Source organism: Raphanus sativus, chromosome 4 (assembly GCF_000801105.2).
Source record: "Raphanus sativus cultivar WK10039 chromosome 4, ASM80110v3, whole genome shotgun sequence".
NCBI lineage: Eukaryota > Viridiplantae > Streptophyta > Magnoliopsida > Brassicales > Brassicaceae > Raphanus > Raphanus sativus.
Genome location: NC_079514.1, coordinates 37,498,308 through 37,514,299, shown reverse-complemented (window position 1 = coordinate 37,514,299; position 15,992 = coordinate 37,498,308). Strand labels below are relative to the sequence as shown.

At 33.8% G+C, this 15,992-nt stretch overlaps 5 protein-coding genes and 1 non-coding gene across 6 annotated transcripts; 2 read left to right on the top strand and 4 right to left on the bottom strand.

Moving 5' to 3' along the window:
• Positions 1-992: 992 nt before the first annotated feature.
• Positions 993-1,899, bottom strand: LOC108853519 (B3 domain-containing protein At2g31420-like). The gene has a single exon (XM_018626933.2). The coding sequence runs from the start codon at positions 1,784-1,786 to the stop codon at positions 1,172-1,174; it is 615 nt and encodes a 204-aa protein (XP_018482435.1). The 5' UTR covers positions 1,787-1,899; the 3' UTR covers positions 993-1,171.
• A 465-nt stretch (positions 1,900-2,364) lies between these two features.
• LOC108850900 (F-box protein DOR-like) lies at positions 2,365-3,899 on the bottom strand. The gene has a single exon (XM_057007415.1). The coding sequence runs from the start codon at positions 3,815-3,817 to the stop codon at positions 2,600-2,602; it is 1,218 nt and encodes a 405-aa protein (XP_056863395.1). The 5' UTR covers positions 3,818-3,899; the 3' UTR covers positions 2,365-2,599.
• A 4,501-nt stretch (positions 3,900-8,400) lies between these two features.
• On the bottom strand, positions 8,401-10,546 carry LOC108853135 (uncharacterized). The gene is made up of 2 exons (XM_018626590.2): positions 10,371-10,546; positions 8,401-9,901 (listed from the first exon to the last, which is right to left on the bottom strand). Exons 1-2 carry the CDS (start codon positions 10,399-10,401, stop codon positions 8,553-8,555), a joined length of 1,380 nt encoding a protein of 459 aa, XP_018482092.2. The 5' UTR covers positions 10,402-10,546; the 3' UTR covers positions 8,401-8,552.
• Positions 10,547-10,879: 333 nt separating this feature from the next.
• On the top strand, positions 10,880-11,853 carry LOC108851391 (uncharacterized). Its single transcript, XM_018624813.2, has 2 exons — positions 10,880-11,152; positions 11,611-11,853. Exons 1-2 carry the CDS (start codon positions 10,985-10,987, stop codon positions 11,656-11,658), a joined length of 216 nt encoding a protein of 71 aa, XP_018480315.1. The 5' UTR covers positions 10,880-10,984; the 3' UTR covers positions 11,659-11,853.
• Positions 11,854-12,240: 387 nt separating this feature from the next.
• Positions 12,241-12,321, bottom strand: TRNAL-AAG (transfer RNA leucine (anticodon AAG)). The gene has a single exon. It is a non-coding gene; the product is annotated as a tRNA-Leu (tRNA).
• A 732-nt stretch (positions 12,322-13,053) lies between these two features.
• On the top strand, positions 13,054-15,970 carry LOC108853902 (calcium-dependent protein kinase 24-like). Its single transcript, XM_018627379.2, has 7 exons — positions 13,054-13,503; positions 13,970-14,234; positions 14,317-14,440; positions 14,517-14,813; positions 14,900-15,015; positions 15,102-15,506; positions 15,573-15,970. The coding sequence occupies exons 1-7, from the start codon at positions 13,229-13,231 to the stop codon at positions 15,834-15,836; spliced, it is 1,746 nt and encodes a 581-aa protein (XP_018482881.1). The 5' UTR covers positions 13,054-13,228; the 3' UTR covers positions 15,837-15,970.
• The last annotated feature ends 22 nt before the right edge of the window (positions 15,971-15,992 follow it).

Below are 15,992 nucleotides of genomic sequence, written 5' to 3'. Positions count from 1 at the left end.
ATACTTTTTAGAAGCTCATGAACACATATCAATATTTACAATAACTAAAATATTTATAAATTCTAAATAATTTTATGTCTTATATATATTAAATGGTAAACTGAAATTTATGCAAATAATCCTAAAAATGAGAATTCAGATTTGCGTTGTATTTTGATTATGGTTATATTAACTTTGACAAACATAAAACATAAAATTTAATATTAAAAACATTTTTAATAATGATAATATATAATATATCTACCTTGTTAAATTATATAGTGTTATGTTAATTTAAAATATTTTAATTATTTGATCAAAAGTTAATTTTACTTTATTTTTAACATCTCTTTAAAATAAACAGTTTAATTTTTTGTGATTGTATTTTAGAAATTATATTATATAAGTAAAATATAATTTATATATTACGAAATCACATTATATACAAATATATATTTTCATCTAAGAATATAAATAAATATTTATTACTTCAAAAGTATATTTTATGTTATTTAAAATAGTCTTAAATAGAATATTTCTATTTTGTGAAATTTCCTTTTTTTAATGAAATCATATTATATAAACATATATTTTGTTTTTTAATTTTTTAAAAAAACTTTTTAAATGTTTCCTTTTTATTATATATGTTATTTGGAAGTTTTTAAAAGAAACTTAATAAAAATTTCAATAATAGTATTTAAATGTAAATTTTTTTATTCATTAAGGATATCAGCGTAATCAACCATCGTAAGAATTAATGTGAGCGCGACACATAGGAAACTGACTTCTCAAATAATATTATAGAGATATGACATATCAATGGGTAGGTCGTATTTTGATTTATTCTTATGACATTCTATTTGCAGATCTAACTTTCTTTCCACATTTTCCAATTATTTTTTGTCAATAAATATCCATTCAAGAATCCATATTTTCTATTTTATGAATATTTGGATATTCTAGGTACCCAAGTACCACTTTGGTTCAAAACGGTTATTTTGGGTAACAGGCAGTGGTTTATGTAAATTTTCACCCAAGATAAAAAAAAAATTAAGACAAACTCCTTATTAGGTAAAACCACAAATTTTTATTTCAAAACAGAAAAAGGAAGAGGAAAAACACAAAATAAAGAATTGCCTGAAAACAAAACCAAACCCCTCTTACTTGTGGCTTAAGCACTGGTGGTGTGTGATCAGAAACGACGAGAGCTGCTCTGACCGGAGTATTTAGAATCTCTTACCAGAGGAGATAGTGCCAAACATAGTTTACCTCCTCCATATCGAAACGACCATATCTTAGTGACGTCGTCAACCTCAAAATTGTTACTCTCAATCACTTTGTTCCAACCACCAACCACTACGTAGTTCCAATATGCACCCATCTTCCACCTCCTTAAATCAACCTCATGCCTTTCTGACCGAGGATCCACCAAGACCACACTCACACTTTCTTTAGGATCATTCACCTGATCTGGCTGTTTCTGTAAGAGTGCTGTCTCCTCTTCCGTCAAAAAATCCGAACTACGCAGTTGGTTTATAGGCATTGAGAGACGTGATTGGAATTTGCTGAGATCGCTGGCGTGCAGTTTCTTCTCTATGATCAGCTTTGGATCGTGTGCGTGTGCGTTCTCTTTTTCCATCATCACCTTCATAAGCCACTTGGGTGGTGTCGAAGAATATTTCACCGTCGTGCCAATAGCTCTCTCTTTTTCTTCTAATACCTTTTCCGAAATTTCCGCCAACATATCTAGCTTCCAAAACTTATGATCATCAGATTTCACCATTGGGATGGATTCTTTTGACGACATGTAAGGGAGAAGAAAAAGCTAGAAGGGAAACACGAGTTGCAGATAGCGTTTGAGAGAAAGATCAAGTTTCTTTATACGCAAGGAACTAAGTTAAGGAGAGAGGGAGAGAGAGAGCCAATGTGATATTAAATAACATAATGTTAGTCTGGTTCCTATCAGAATTTACTCTTGTTATTTTCCTAATCTTACTTGGAATATTAAAACCGTAACATACTTATATAATCTTCTAATTTTAATTCTGACTTTCCTATTATTTTCGAAATTAGGCTAACAAAACATGCCTAGCTGCCAAAATAAAATTACAAATTTGTTCATATACTAAGTGTAGGCAAATATCTGAACGAAAAGAAAATCTGTAGATTTCAGTGACTAACAAATCATTGCTATGTATTACTGGTCGCGTGACAAACAAATCATGGCTATGAAAGAATCATTGCAATCTTCAAAGGTGGGTATTGAAAGAGAACTACTTACATAGCCTTGATGTCAAAAAAAAATAGCCTTGATTCAATGCATGACCATCTGATGATATTATAGCTAAAAAATTCAAGCGAGGCATGTGAAATTAGTGGATCACGTAACTACATATATGGTGTTACATGTAGAAAAGAGTTTCTAAAACATGATTTAGAACAATCATTGCTTCAAAGTGAACAAGAGGATAGAAAAGATGAATACCAAAATAAGACAGAAAATAGTCCTCCAATAAGCGAAAAAGCCTACAGAAACACAAAACGATTGGAAAGATAAGGGCTCTTATATAGTATTAAGATACTATGATGCTTCTTAAGAGCCAGCCTCCGTTAGAAAGTCTTAATAAAATTTCATGTCCTCTACATGATTCAGAAAAGTGTCAACTCTATAAACCCCATCAAACGGTCCCATTCCTTGAACTTCAACTCTTCTTATAGTTCCACAATTCAAATTGTAGTAGTAAACATAGAAAGGCCGGCGGAATACATAGTTGCGACACAAAGCAATTTCATTTCCACCAGTCACTCCCACAAAGAATAAGTTCTGCCCTCCACATATATACTCCGACAGTGAAGGTAACTTGTAAATATGATTGGACCATTCATGTTTTTCCGAGTCTTGTAGAACCCACATCTCAAAACCTCTACTTGAACTACAAATAAGACCGGTGAAGGGATATTGTGAGCTGACTAAAGCCAATTTACCGTTGTAGTTTACAAGTGTTGCTTCAGGATGCTCTGCTCTTTCCATGACTTTAACAAAGTTGTACTTCTCAGACCTAACATCAAAGCAAACTATCATATCTTGACCATTGGAAGATCTGTTGCCCTTAGCTTTGAAATATAAAACACCATTAATGCATATACTATGAGTCCCCGGAGAACCATATTGAGGTATGCCACATTCAATTCTTCTCCATGTCAGTTTCTCAGTTCCTCCTAATGTCAGAACTTGATGGTCTTCAGCTTTTGTAGGTTCAAATGTCATTGCCAACACCTTGTGTTGTTTATCAATAGGATCATATCCTAAAAAGCAGGTTATGCAAGATCGCTTCCTCGTATTCATTTTGGGTAAAGTAAAAGACTGACCCGTGCTAGGGTTACATATCACCCACACAAGCTTTGGGTTTTTCCTTCCCTTTATGATCTGATGATCTTCGACACAGACAAAACCACTGACAGCACTACACTTAAGGTTGAGACTATCAACGGGGAAACCCATATGATGATTGGAAACTATAGTAGATGAGCTATCATCAGAATTTTGAGACTGAGATGCGGAGAAGTATAACATTACCTCATTTTTATCATGGTTTTGGCAGGCGAACAAGATTTGTGGCCGAGCAGAAGAACTGGCCAAGAACGAGTCCGTGAAATCTGGACGGACAAGTGCGGAGGCCAGGAACTTGCATACACATCGACATATGGCTATAGACTTCAGAGGCAACCTCAACAATATCTCGATGATGAGATCTATAGGGATCGGAGATGAGTCTCGTGAGTGGCATCGAAGGGTTGTTTGAGGGTTCTCCGAGACAATATACCGTGGTGATTTCATGGCTGAGTCACTTGTGTTAAAACCCTAGATAGTTTCGGTTTCGTTTGGAATATAATTTTTCAGCTCTACTAGAGCTTTTCAGACTACGTGCGGTTTATGCATTTTGAATATAAATTTTATTATATAAAATGTTTTGTTTAAATTTGTATGTTTTATTAATTTTTATGAGCTAGATAATTTTCTTCAGTTTTTGCTTTGTTTTTCTAGTATATTTGAAGTATATCTTTCTAAAATTTATAAATTTTTCTAAAATTTATACTCTATGCCACATATATTTTAATATTACCAAACGGAATTTCTATTTGTAAAACCAAATAATGGATATCATGACTAACACACTAAATAGAGAAATTAGTTTGACATTATTTTTTCCTTTTTTGTTGTTATTTTCCTTTCATTTATATATGGTATACCGTTTCATTTTTGAAGAAATGCAGCTACATATATGATTTATTCATTTTTTTTAATTTTGTGAAAATATCTATTTTTCATCATTAAACTTATATTTGTGTTGTATATTTTTCTATTGTATATATAATTAGGTGTAAGTATACGCCTACCTTTATTTTTATATTTAAATTTTAAAGGTTTACTCCTTGTATGGTGTATATTTTGCCATTTATATTTTTAAGTCATTCTTTACTATTCTCTCATTAAACTTATATTTGTGTTGTATATTTTTCTATTGGATATATAATTAGGTGTAAGTATACGCCTACCTTTATTTTTATATTTAAATTTTAAAGGTTTATTCCTTGTATGGTGTATATTTTTCATTTATATTTTTAAGTCATTCTTTACTATTCTCTCTGTTCTATTTCATTTGTTGTTCTAGAGTATAATTTTATTTCAAAATCAGTATCATTTTAGAATTTCAATATTTATTCTATTAATTTTGCAGTTTGCCTTATTGATACATGTTGTGTCCAATTTATTATTTCTATGTTTTAATTAAAATTCAAAAACTATAACTACCGCTTATTTGCTGTAAAGAGGAGAAAAAAACGTACGTAACCCCCCGTCCACATAGTTCTCGGTAACTACTTTTTCCCATATGACTTTACTTATACCGATATATATATATGTATAACAGTTATTTTTTTTTGGGTTGATTCCAAATGCAGATTGTTAAAGTACTAAAATTATTATGTAAATCAGAGACGAATCCAAAGATTTTTTCCAGTGGGTGTGCACAATGATTTAGATATAATTATAGGTGTAGACATCAAATTGTTAAGAAATATACCAGAAATTCAAATTATTATGGGGGTAAGTGCTACCACAATCCTCTATTTAGGTTCGCCAATGATGTAAATTTCATATATGTTATTTGGTTACGTTCTTCTCACCAAAATTAATTTTGTGTTATTTAATAATCTCAATTTTTTTCAGAGATTAATTTAATTTTTATCTAAGATTAATTTAACATCACCTATATAATTGTATGGTTACATAACGATCAAATAATGTAACTGATCTATGACGCCTACCTCCTCCTCTTTACTTCCTACAATTTCGGATGCCTTTGTTTTGTTGTGAAGAAAATCACGTATATATTAACTATATATATGCAAAGCAAGAATATTCAACTACAATCACTGACAGCAAACAATTCATACATTAGATGTTTTGATTTTTCAATGCTTAATATCATTCTGTATATATATTATCAATAAACAAGTAATAGCATTTATATTCATGATAGGAAAAATATCAAAATAGTTTAGATTTTTTTTTGTAACAAGTTAATTTATGACATCTAACAAATAATACCAAAACTTAAAAATTCATAAATATTTATATGTGTAATGTAAATAATAAAATTAAATTTCCAAATCCAAAATAAACCAGAAGTAAAACATTATTAATAAATTGTCGATAACAAAAATAAAAAAAAACCTAATTTCTTTATTAAAATTATATAAAATAGATTTTCAAAACATAATTAAAAACCAAAAAAGAAGTAAAAGTTATCTTTTAGTTCAACCAGTAGTTCAACTGGCAACCAGATTTTAGTGATTTTTTACGGGTTCACTGGGTTTTTAAATATTAGGTTTTTCACAAAACCTAAACCGGATTTATCTTGGGTCACCAGATTTACCGGTTCAACTGCGGGTCTTGATCGAGTTTCAAAACACTGAGTATGAGACTTTGATTTTCTGGTCGATTCTGAATCAGGTTTTTAGGTACGAATATTCTTGACTAATTATGTTAGGTAACTACTACAAAAGTATAATATTGTTGTAAACTTTAGAAATAAAATTTTTATGAAAATTTCTGAAATGCATATGACACAAGTATATAGTTATGTAACTTGGCATATTTAATATAGTTACCAAAAATTATATTAAATTAAATTAATATTAATTACAAATATAGTTACAGAAAATATAAATATTGAATTAAATTTCTCAAAATAATTCAAACAAAAATGTACCCGCCCTTTAAAAAAGCGAGTCAGAATCTTGACTTTAAGGAAACTTACGATAAAATATGTTCATTTAAAAATCAGAGTGGGTGCGGGGTTGGTAGATTTTGGATTGTGGGTACCCGCCGACCCGAAAAGTATTTAAAAATAAAAATAAGAAAGTAAACACTTTTTTAAAAATGTGGTAATTTAAAAAAAACAATTTTAAGATTTTAAAAAATATATATTTTTATTATAAATATATTGTTTTATATTTTTTTAATAATTAAATTAAATAATTAGCTTTAAAAAGTTTATAACCTGCGAATAACCGAAAAATTAAATGGGGCGGGTCCAGTACAAATTATTTGTTTGCGGGTTGTACGGATCATATTTTTGACCAAAACAAAACTGTAACCCTCGGGTTGGCGGGTTTGACCGACAATATATCCGCGGGTTGGCGGATTCGACCGACAATATATCCGCGGGTTGGCGGATTCGACCGGCAATATACCAGATCAATTTTTAAATTGTTATTATTTAATAAAATATATTTTGATTAAGATTTATATATAAATATGATTACAAATAAAAATACAAATATAGTTACAAAAAAACAAATATGAAAACTAAATTAAAACAAAAAATATACCCGCCCTTTAAAGGGCGGGTCAAAATCTAGTAAATTTATTAATTTTATATGATACTTGATTCTTTATGTTTTCTATTCTGTGTTTTTTGTTAGTCAAAATGTGGTTATAAGTATAGGTAATGATGTTTATATTTTGTTATTTTTATGCATTAAAATAAGTAAATAACAAGATAATAGTTTTAGTTTCATTGTTGTAAAAAAAAAAACCAAGCGAGCAAATAAAAAAGTAGTGGTATATAACACAAGTCAACGCTTTTTAACTTCTTTTCACTAGCGCTTCTCTCTTCTCTCTTTCTTGATTTTCTTCTATCTCTCTCTACTTACAACACATGAACATGGAAGAAAACACATCAGAGAATCCATGGGAGGCAATACCAACAAAGACGAGAAGCGATACAAATGAAGGAGAGCGTTTACGGTCAAGGCGACGTTGCGGAGGAGGAGGAGCCGACGGAAACGATTACACCTGAATGGATTTCGAAGCTGATGAAGAAATACAAGGCTATGGTGCAAATCAGATGATGGAGTTGAACGAAATCACACCTACAGATCTCGACACCAATCAACGACGGAAACAATTCTTTTCTTTTCAAAATTGGGGTAACAATATCGTGGCTGGCCAAATAAAATTAACAATATGTTTTTTTTTACCAAGTGTAGGAAAATATTCAAGCTAAAATAAATATATAGAATTCAGTGACAAAAGAATCGTTACTATGTATTACTGGTCGCAACTTTCAAGAGTGGGTACTGAAAGAAAACTACTTATTACATCGCCATGATTCAATTCATGGCGATTTGATTTATATTATAGCTATAATTTTTCATAGCTAGAGACAAGTGAAATTAGTGGATAACGTAATTACATATATGGTGTCACCAGTATAAACAGAGTTTCTAATATATAATTTAGAACAAATCATTGCTCCGTAGTGAACAAGAGGATAAGAAAGATGAATACCAAAACAAGACAGAAATAGTCATTCGATAACTTAAAAGGTTATAAAACACAAACCGTTGGAAAGACAATGGCTCTTATATGTCAATATCAGTACGTGATACTTTTGATTGCTGATAAGTTTCGCACACATCTGTTGTTTCTTTCTATATTTTGGGTGTGAGAGTGAACAGATTATGTACGCTTCTTTTGTTTGGTTATGTTTGTGTAGACATTTTCTTAGATTGTGTGTGGATTCTACAATGCTTTGAGATCTGGCTAAAGAATTATCCTCTATTGCAGTATTATATATATATATATATATATATATATATATATATATATATTGCAATAGATAATGTAAGCCATGTTCACTAATGTTTCGACTATAATGTTTTAGTAATCGATAATGTAAGCCTACCAGATTACTTGGTCTATAAGATACTGACTAGCAAGAAAATGATGCATTGCATAATATTTAGACATACTAAGGAGCTTAACATTCAGATTTCAGATGAATGAAACAAACATCTTATGAAAATTTAGAACTCAAACATAACATATGTTATGGTTTCTTTGATTGATCCAAAACAGATACATATACGTGTATATATAAATGTCACATGTATTTACTATCCAATAGATATACAAACAAGCAACAAAATTTTCACCAATAGAGATGTTGGTTTTTGGCAAAGTATACACTATTTTACACCACCAGTAAGCCTTTTTTGATCCTTCATAGAGAATCTTCAAACAAGAAACCATCAGTGTTGAAGTCTGAATCTATGCCTTCTCTTCCCCTGAACTCGCAAAGCCCAACAGCTTTCTCTATAGAGAAATCATTCATCAAAGCAAAGTCATCTTCCAAGAAAGTCCTGGACTTGCGTGTCATGATAAGCTTCTTAGGTGTTTTCCCCTCTCTGCCTCCTATCTCTTCTCCACTCTCTTCAACAGGTACCACCTTTGAAGATACTCTACTCGATTTCCTCAACCTAGATGGCAAACTTTTGTTCCTCTTCACAATATTGTTCCTGATGGGTTGCTTGCTGTTCTCGGTTTCCTTGTTGCTGCTCACTGTTCTTTTCAGTTCGGGAATCCTTGTTGGTTTTGAGTTCGATCCAGGACCGCCGTTGAACATGAGCTTTCTCTTGCACCCTTCTTTGAGATCTAGCTTTCTTGTCTGAAGCTGTGTTCTCATTGATCTTGGAGATGTGCTTGCACCTTTGGTTCCTATTGATTTCTTTCTCCGTGGTGACATGGTGAAATGCCTAAGTATATCCTCTGGCGTCCAGTCAAACTTCTGCTCCAATGGCCAGAAAAGCGGCTCCACAACATTCTTTCTCTTTGATTCTCCACTCTCTTCCACTATGGGTTTAGCAGGAGTAGAAGGAGACACCTCTGACTCTAGTGAGAAACTAACTTTCTTTTCTTCATGATTAGATGGCTCTTCACATGACTTCCTTGGACAAGTCTTGTTGTTGCTCTCAGTTAAACGCGAAGAAGACGGCTTAGCAGAACCTGTTCCAATATATTTACCATCTGAGTTGCAAAACTTTCCATCTTTTCGTACGTTCTCCGAAGAACATGATTTTGTGTTCTTTGAACTTGTCTGGTGATGCTGATGATTCTCTTTCAGAGACAATGACGAGTTAGCAGCGTTTGATAACCAAGAGACAACCTTCTCATCTAGGGAGAAATGAAACGAGACAGAGACTCTGCGTTCCTCTAGAAGAGAAGTGGTAGAAGCGCAGTCAGAAGCCAACCAAACGGAGTCGCTGTCGTCAAAACATCTCATCTTAATGAACTGTTCTTTGTTACGGGATGAATCATCGATCTTTTCGCGGCGTGGTTGAGGAGAAACACCTGCAGATTTGGTCCTCTTTGCGTTTGCTGCTTTGACATCTTGAAGAGTCTTTTTCCCTTGAGGTAGAGGACGTATCATGGGTTCATAGTTGGAGCCTGTTGATTTGGACCGTGGAAGAAGTGGTTTTGGATCGTTTGTTGTTGTGGTGTTCTTCTTGTTTTTCTTTAGTGATAAAGTTGATGTAACCCTCTTCACGAAACCTTTAGATCCATCTTTCCCACCTGCAAAAGACATATTTGCTTGTTTCAGATGTTTTGCTCTTTCAATATTCAGAACTAAATCTTTTTATTTACTTTTCAAAAGCAGACCAGATCATAACCTAAACACACATTAGCGTGTGATTAGAGATAAAATCAGAAAGGGTAAATGCAGAACACATTCTTGTCATTTTCTCTGAATAAGAAAACAAGAAAACGTCAACTACTTGAAAGATGATATATGATTTTTTTTTAAACCCTTTTAACATTCTTGATACGTTGATGTAATAAGAGAATGAAGTATACATTTAAAAAATAGAATATCAGATTAAAGAAGTGTGACAGACCGAGCACTAAGTTTCAACAACTAAACTTGAGAGAATATAAACCCCTAAAGAAAGCTTTTTGTGACCGTTCAAGAAACAGAGGTGGAAGAAATCAAAATGTAAATACATAGCACCACAAAACGAGAATGAGAAAGAAGCTTTGTCACCTTCAGCAATTGAAGGTCGAAATCTATGCATGTGGAAATGTAAAAGAGTAAAGGAGAGAGAGAGATGAGAATTGAATAGCGCAAATTCATTAATTTTGGCACTTTGACGAGATCCAATTACAATCACCTTGTAGAGATTCTCTCATAAGTCAAACTTTGAATTAAGGAAACATGTAGTATTAATCAATTAAATGAAAATTCATGAATCTATATTTTTTTATAGAATGTTTTCCTTTTTCCTTAGTAGTAAATTCAGAAAAAACTTTTGAATTAAATTAAAAAAATTTACGCGGCTAACTCGTCTATAAAGAGAAATTTTAAAATTGTGAATTGATCTTTAATTAAAGTCCTAAAGAACTAATCACAACAACTAAAAAAAAACTTGTTAAACGAAGCATTAGGCCCATTATTAAATGGGCCTTGGGCTGAAGTGACTTTCACATCAGATAATCGTTGTCGCTCGTGAGAATTTGGTTTACTACAAATTGATGAAATAAAATTGACTAAACCGGGATCGACCAGAGCTGCCTCCAACTACTAACCACAGGTCTCCTCCACAGTCGTCGAAGAGGAAGGTGAATCGAGAAAAGCGAAAGAAGAAGAAGAAGAAGAAGATGGGAGGAGGAATGGAGACGAACAAGAACAAGTTCATCGAGGATTGGGGATCCGCTAGGGAGAATCTCGAGCACAACTTCCGATGGACACGTCGCAACTTCGCTCTCATCGGAATCTTCGGCATCGCCCTCCCCATCATCGTCTACAAGGGCATCGTCAAAGATTTCGTTAGCTCTCTCTCTCTCTCTCTCTCGATCTCTCGATCTCTCTCTCTCTCTCTCTTGGAATCAGAAATGTTCCATGTCTGTTTTTGTGCCCTAATTTTGTTTTTTGATGTTACTGTGAGCTTTGAATTTGAGATATGTTTATGTATCTTCTTGTGTTTCGGTTTTGACCTATTGCCAAAGTTGTTGAAGAGACAAAAGGATTGATTCAATCAAGTATTGTCTTTAAAGGCTCATCCTTTTAATCTTGATTGGTTTTAGCTAAAACTGGGCTTCATCTGCTTTCTCTTACCACTTTGTTTTACTTCAGTTCTTGAGGAGTTTTGCGCATATATTGTCGTCAAGGCCTCAAGGGGGCTGTCTTATGTGATTGAGTACTATGTGTTTGTTTTGTCTTGTGCTTCACAACATCAGAGTCAAAGCTATAATATACTGAAAACTTTAATTTTTATTTTTTACAGCATATGCAAGACGAAGATGCAGGCAGACCACACAGGAAGTTCCTATGAGCTTGTTTGCGACAACACTCTCTTCTGCAAAATGTCTCAGCTGTGTGAAGTTTTCAAGAAGCTGATGCTATCACTCTCCTTTCTTTCTTTTTTTTTGCATTTTATCCAGAATAAAAGAACAACATCTGAAGGATTATAATTGCTGTTTCGAAAAGTTTGTTTTGATTGGCAAATAAAAAAACTTAAGTTCGCCCATTTTGTCGCTAGTTTTGTGCTTAATGTTAAAACTTGTGGAGTATGCAACATCTTGCAAGTTATTGAGAGCTTTGAGGCAGACACCAAAAAAAAAAGAAAATCTGAAGCGCATGAGGAGGGGGTTAACAACAATGCCACCGCTAGACTCTTGCTAGTTATCAAATAGGAACTTATTGATGACACTCTCATTAGTTCTTCTCCCATAGAAAACAGAAACCAGCAATCAAACCTCAGAATCCGATTTTCTTAAACAATGGAGCTGATTTTAGTTCAGTCGAGAAGAGTTACTTTAGGATGACGAAATTTCCAGAGTGTCAGATCACTAGAGTAAGGGGGTCAACAGTGTGACATGTCAAGCATATCAAAAACACAGTGAAAAAAATAAATTGTTGACAGTGGGATTTGAACCCACGCCCTTTCGGACAGGAACCTTAATCCTGCGCCTTAGACCAACTCGGCCATATCAACTTGTTACTTATATATTTGAACCCAGGCTATTGGACAAAATATACATCTTTAGTCCTATGCAGTAGACCAACTCTACAAGTTAGGCCTACTACTAGTATATTTCACGTGGATTTAGCCTTGGTTAATGTTTTAAAGCAAATCATAATCGATTCAACATTGATACAAAATTGATAAAAATTATAGTGTTGCAAAATGTTAAAACTATTTAATAATCTAATTGATGATCAGGATAACCAAAGTGTTCCAAATTTATAGAAAAACTTATCTGTTAGCATGCATATCTCTCCAAACATTTAACAGAGTTCAGTTATCTAACAAACTATTAAAGATCCAAATGATGAAATTTTAATAGACTTTTTAAATGTCTGTTAAAGACTAAGTAGGCTGTTAGAGTAGTAAGAGCTACGATAATACTGCTTACTCTCAATATATGGGAACATTTATGTGTAAAACAATATAGAGAAAAAAAAAACTTGGATCAGCTTAGACTAGGAAAAATGGCGGGAGGAGAAAAAAACATAAAACAACGGCAACAATGTTAACCGCTTTATTATGTAATAAACTTGACCAAACAGACTGTCATGACCAAATATAGAAAGCTTTCTCCATCCATCCATTCTCTTTGTTTCCCTCTCTCAATCTTCCTGTCTTTTAGGACTTCCTCTTTCTTCAAATTAACAACAAAAATAAACTTTAGAAAACACTAAAAAAGAAATCAAAAGAAGAGAGAAGTCCAAGAACAAAAAAAAAACCTAACCTTGATTGCCAAGCTTCTCTCTTCCTTCCCATGCATGGGGTGCATTTGAATACATCTCCTTCTTGAAAAAAATCGCTTTTGATCGATTGTAATTCATCGATCACTCGTGGTTCCGTTGGATATCTATTCCAAAGAAACCCCATATATCCTATGGGAAGCTGTGTTTCGTCTCCATTGAAAGGTTCTCCCTTTGGGAAGAGGCCGGCAAGAAGGCGAAACACCGGTAAAAGCAAAACATCCTCCAACCCTAAAACTGATTCTTCTTCGACTAATCTTTCCCGGAGATTGATTTTCCAGCCACCGAGCCGTGTTCTTCCTGAGCCTATTGGAGATGGAATCTTCGTCAAGTATGAGTTGGGGAAAGAACTAGGCCGTGGTGAGTTCGGAGTCACTCATGAATGTATTGAGATCACTACTCGAGAAAGGTAATCTCTTTTATATATTTTCTTTTGAAGTTCTTTAATTGAAAGACGATGATGAGGTTATAAGTCTGTAAATTCTCAGTAGGATTCAAACAATGTTAAATTAAATCTTACTAATTATCTCCAAATTCACTATATTTTTCACTATAAAATAGATTCTAAAATAGATTATAGTAAAAGAATTCATACCAACTCTATTTTTCATTATATAATATAATAAATTAAAAAGTAGGTTTACTTAATAAATATAGTAACTCGTTTATGTTTTTTTCAGTTTTTCATTCTAAAATAGAGTATGATTAGAACACTATTTAATTCTATAATAATATTATTTTGTTTTGAAGGAAAAATAGAATGAACTATTGGTGATGGTTTTAGGAGAGTAGACTCCTAGCGCTAGGATTTGAAAGTTTGTTTTTGCGCAAAAATTGTTTTGTTTTGTTTGATTCCTTGAAGAAAAACCTGGCAGATTTGCGTGTAAGAGGATATCAAAGGAGAAGCTAAGGACAGAAATAGATGTTGAGGATGTAAGAAGAGAGGTAGAGATCATGAGAAGCTTACCAAAACATCCAAACATTGTTAGCTTTAAAGAAGCTTTTGAGGACAGAGACGCGGTTTATCTTGTCATGGAGATTTGTGAAGGAGGAGAGCTTTTTGACCGTATTGTCTCTAGAGGTCACTACACTGAACGCGCCGCTGCATCTGTCGCTAAAACCATTCTTGAAGTTGTCAAGGTGTGTGAAAAAAATTCAAATCTCTTTGTATCTTTTTTTTCTTCTTTTTCCCGCCTTTTATTGTTGTTTCTTGCTTGTCAAGGTATGTCATGAACATGGAGTGATTCATAGAGATCTTAAACCAGAGAACTTCCTCTTCTCGAACGAAACCGAGACTGCACAACTCAAAGCTATTGACTTTGGTCTCTCCATTTTCTTCAAACCTGGTACACTAACCAACCACATCTCTATAGTTTATTTTCTTGAAGAGGAAACTCCGTTTGAATCAAATGGATATTGCAGCTCAGCGGTTCAACGAGATCGTGGGGAGTCCTTACTACATGGCTCCAGAGGTTTTGAGACGAAACTACGGTCCCGAGGTAGATGTATGGAGCGCTGGTGTTATACTCTACATCTTGCTTTGTGGTGTTCCTCCCTTTTGGGCAGAGACTGAGGAAGGAATCGCGCATGCGATCGTGAGAGGGGACATCGATTTCGAGAGAGATCCTTGGCCAAAAGTCTCAGCTGAAGCCAAAGAGCTCGTTAAGGACATGCTTGATGCAAACCCTTATAGCAGACTCACAGTTCAAGAAGTTCTTGGTAACCTAATGATAATAACATTTCATTATCTATATAATAAAATTAATAAAACCACATCATTTGATTGGAAAATCTATGTTTTATAGAACATCCATGGATACAGAACGCAGAGAGGGCACCAAATGTGAATCTAGGAGATAACGTGAGGACCAAGATTCAACAGTTCCTGTTGATGAACAGGTTTAAGAAGAAAGTCCTCAGGGTAAATATATAATATTTCTTGATTTCACAAACAACATGCATTTACTAAATCAAATCTTGTTACTGATCCGGAAACAAATCTTTTAGATTGTTGCGGATAATCTACCAAACAAGGAGATAGAAGAGATAGTAGAGATGTTTCAAACGATGGACACTGACAAGAACGGTCGCTTGACATTCGAGGAACTTAGAGACGGGCTGAAGAAGTTTGGACAAGTTTGTCCCGACGGCGATGTGAAGATGCTGATGGATGCAGCGGATACAGATGGGAGTGGGATGTTGAGCTGTGAAGAGTTTGTGACGCTGGCAATACATTTGAAGAGAATGGGATGTGATGAGCATTTGCAGCAAGCTTTCCAGTATTTTGACAAGAACGAGAACGGATTTATCGAGCTGGATGAGCTCAAGGAAGCTCTATTTGATGATGATAAGCTAGGCCACGGTGGTGACCAGTGGATCAAAGATATCTTCTTTGACGTTGACCTCGACAAGGTAAAATGAGTTAACTGTAGCAAAAACCTAAGCTGCTTTATTCCTAACATGTTTGGTTGTTGACAGGATGGACGGATAAGCTTTGATGAGTTTAAGGCGATGATGAAGTCAGGGACGGACTGGAAAATGGCGTCGAGGCAGTACTCCAGGGCGTTGTTGAATGCTCTGAGCATCAAGATGTTCAAAGAAGATGGTGGGAACAATGGTCCTAAGTTTCATTCCATGGAGTTCCCTGTAGCAAGGAAGAAAGCTAATGTATTTGATCCCAAGAACAAATCAATGGAGCTTGTCCACTCCAAAACTTACAAGCCCTCAGGTCTAAGAAACTAAAGAAAAATTGATCTCTTTGTTTATTCTTTTTAATTTGTTTTGTTCTTGGAGCTACTAGTGACAAAGAAAATGTGATTAGATTGGCTTTAAAGCTGCATTGTTCATCTTCTTTTCTTTAAAAAAACTCTTTTCAACACAACATGAAGGTAAAAACAG

What these genes read in the sequence shown, in the direction of transcription:
- LOC108853519 (XM_018626933.2), bottom strand. Translation starts at nt 1,786, where the DNA reads ATGTCGTCAAAAGAATCCATCCCAATGGTGAAATCTGATGATCATAAG.
- LOC108850900 (XM_057007415.1), bottom strand. Translation starts at nt 3,817, where the DNA reads ATGAAATCACCACGGTATATTGTCTCGGAGAACCCTCAAACAACCCTT.
- LOC108853135 (XM_018626590.2), bottom strand. Translation starts at nt 10,401, where the DNA reads ATGCATAGATTTCGACCTTCAATTGCTGAAG. An exon ending in TCGACCTTCAATTGCTGAAG is followed by an intron (nt 9,902 to 10,370) that starts GTGACAAAGCTT and finishes TGTCTTTTGCAG; the next exon opens with GTGGGAAAGATGGATCTAAA.
- LOC108851391 (XM_018624813.2), top strand. Translation starts at nt 10,985, where the DNA reads ATGGGAGGAGGAATGGAGACGAACAAGAACAAGTTCATCGAGGATTGG. An exon ending in AGGGCATCGTCAAAGATTTC is followed by an intron (nt 11,153 to 11,610) that starts GTTAGCTCTCTC and finishes TATTTTTTACAG; the next exon opens with CATATGCAAGACGAAGATGC.
- LOC108853902 (XM_018627379.2), top strand. Translation starts at nt 13,229, where the DNA reads ATGGGAAGCTGTGTTTCGTCTCCATTGAAAGGTTCTCCCTTTGGGAAG. An exon ending in CCATTCTTGAAGTTGTCAAG is followed by an intron (nt 14,235 to 14,316) that starts GTGTGTGAAAAA and finishes TTGCTTGTCAAG; the next exon opens with GTATGTCATGAACATGGAGT. An exon ending in CTCCATTTTCTTCAAACCTG is followed by an intron (nt 14,441 to 14,516) that starts GTACACTAACCA and finishes TGGATATTGCAG; the next exon opens with CTCAGCGGTTCAACGAGATC.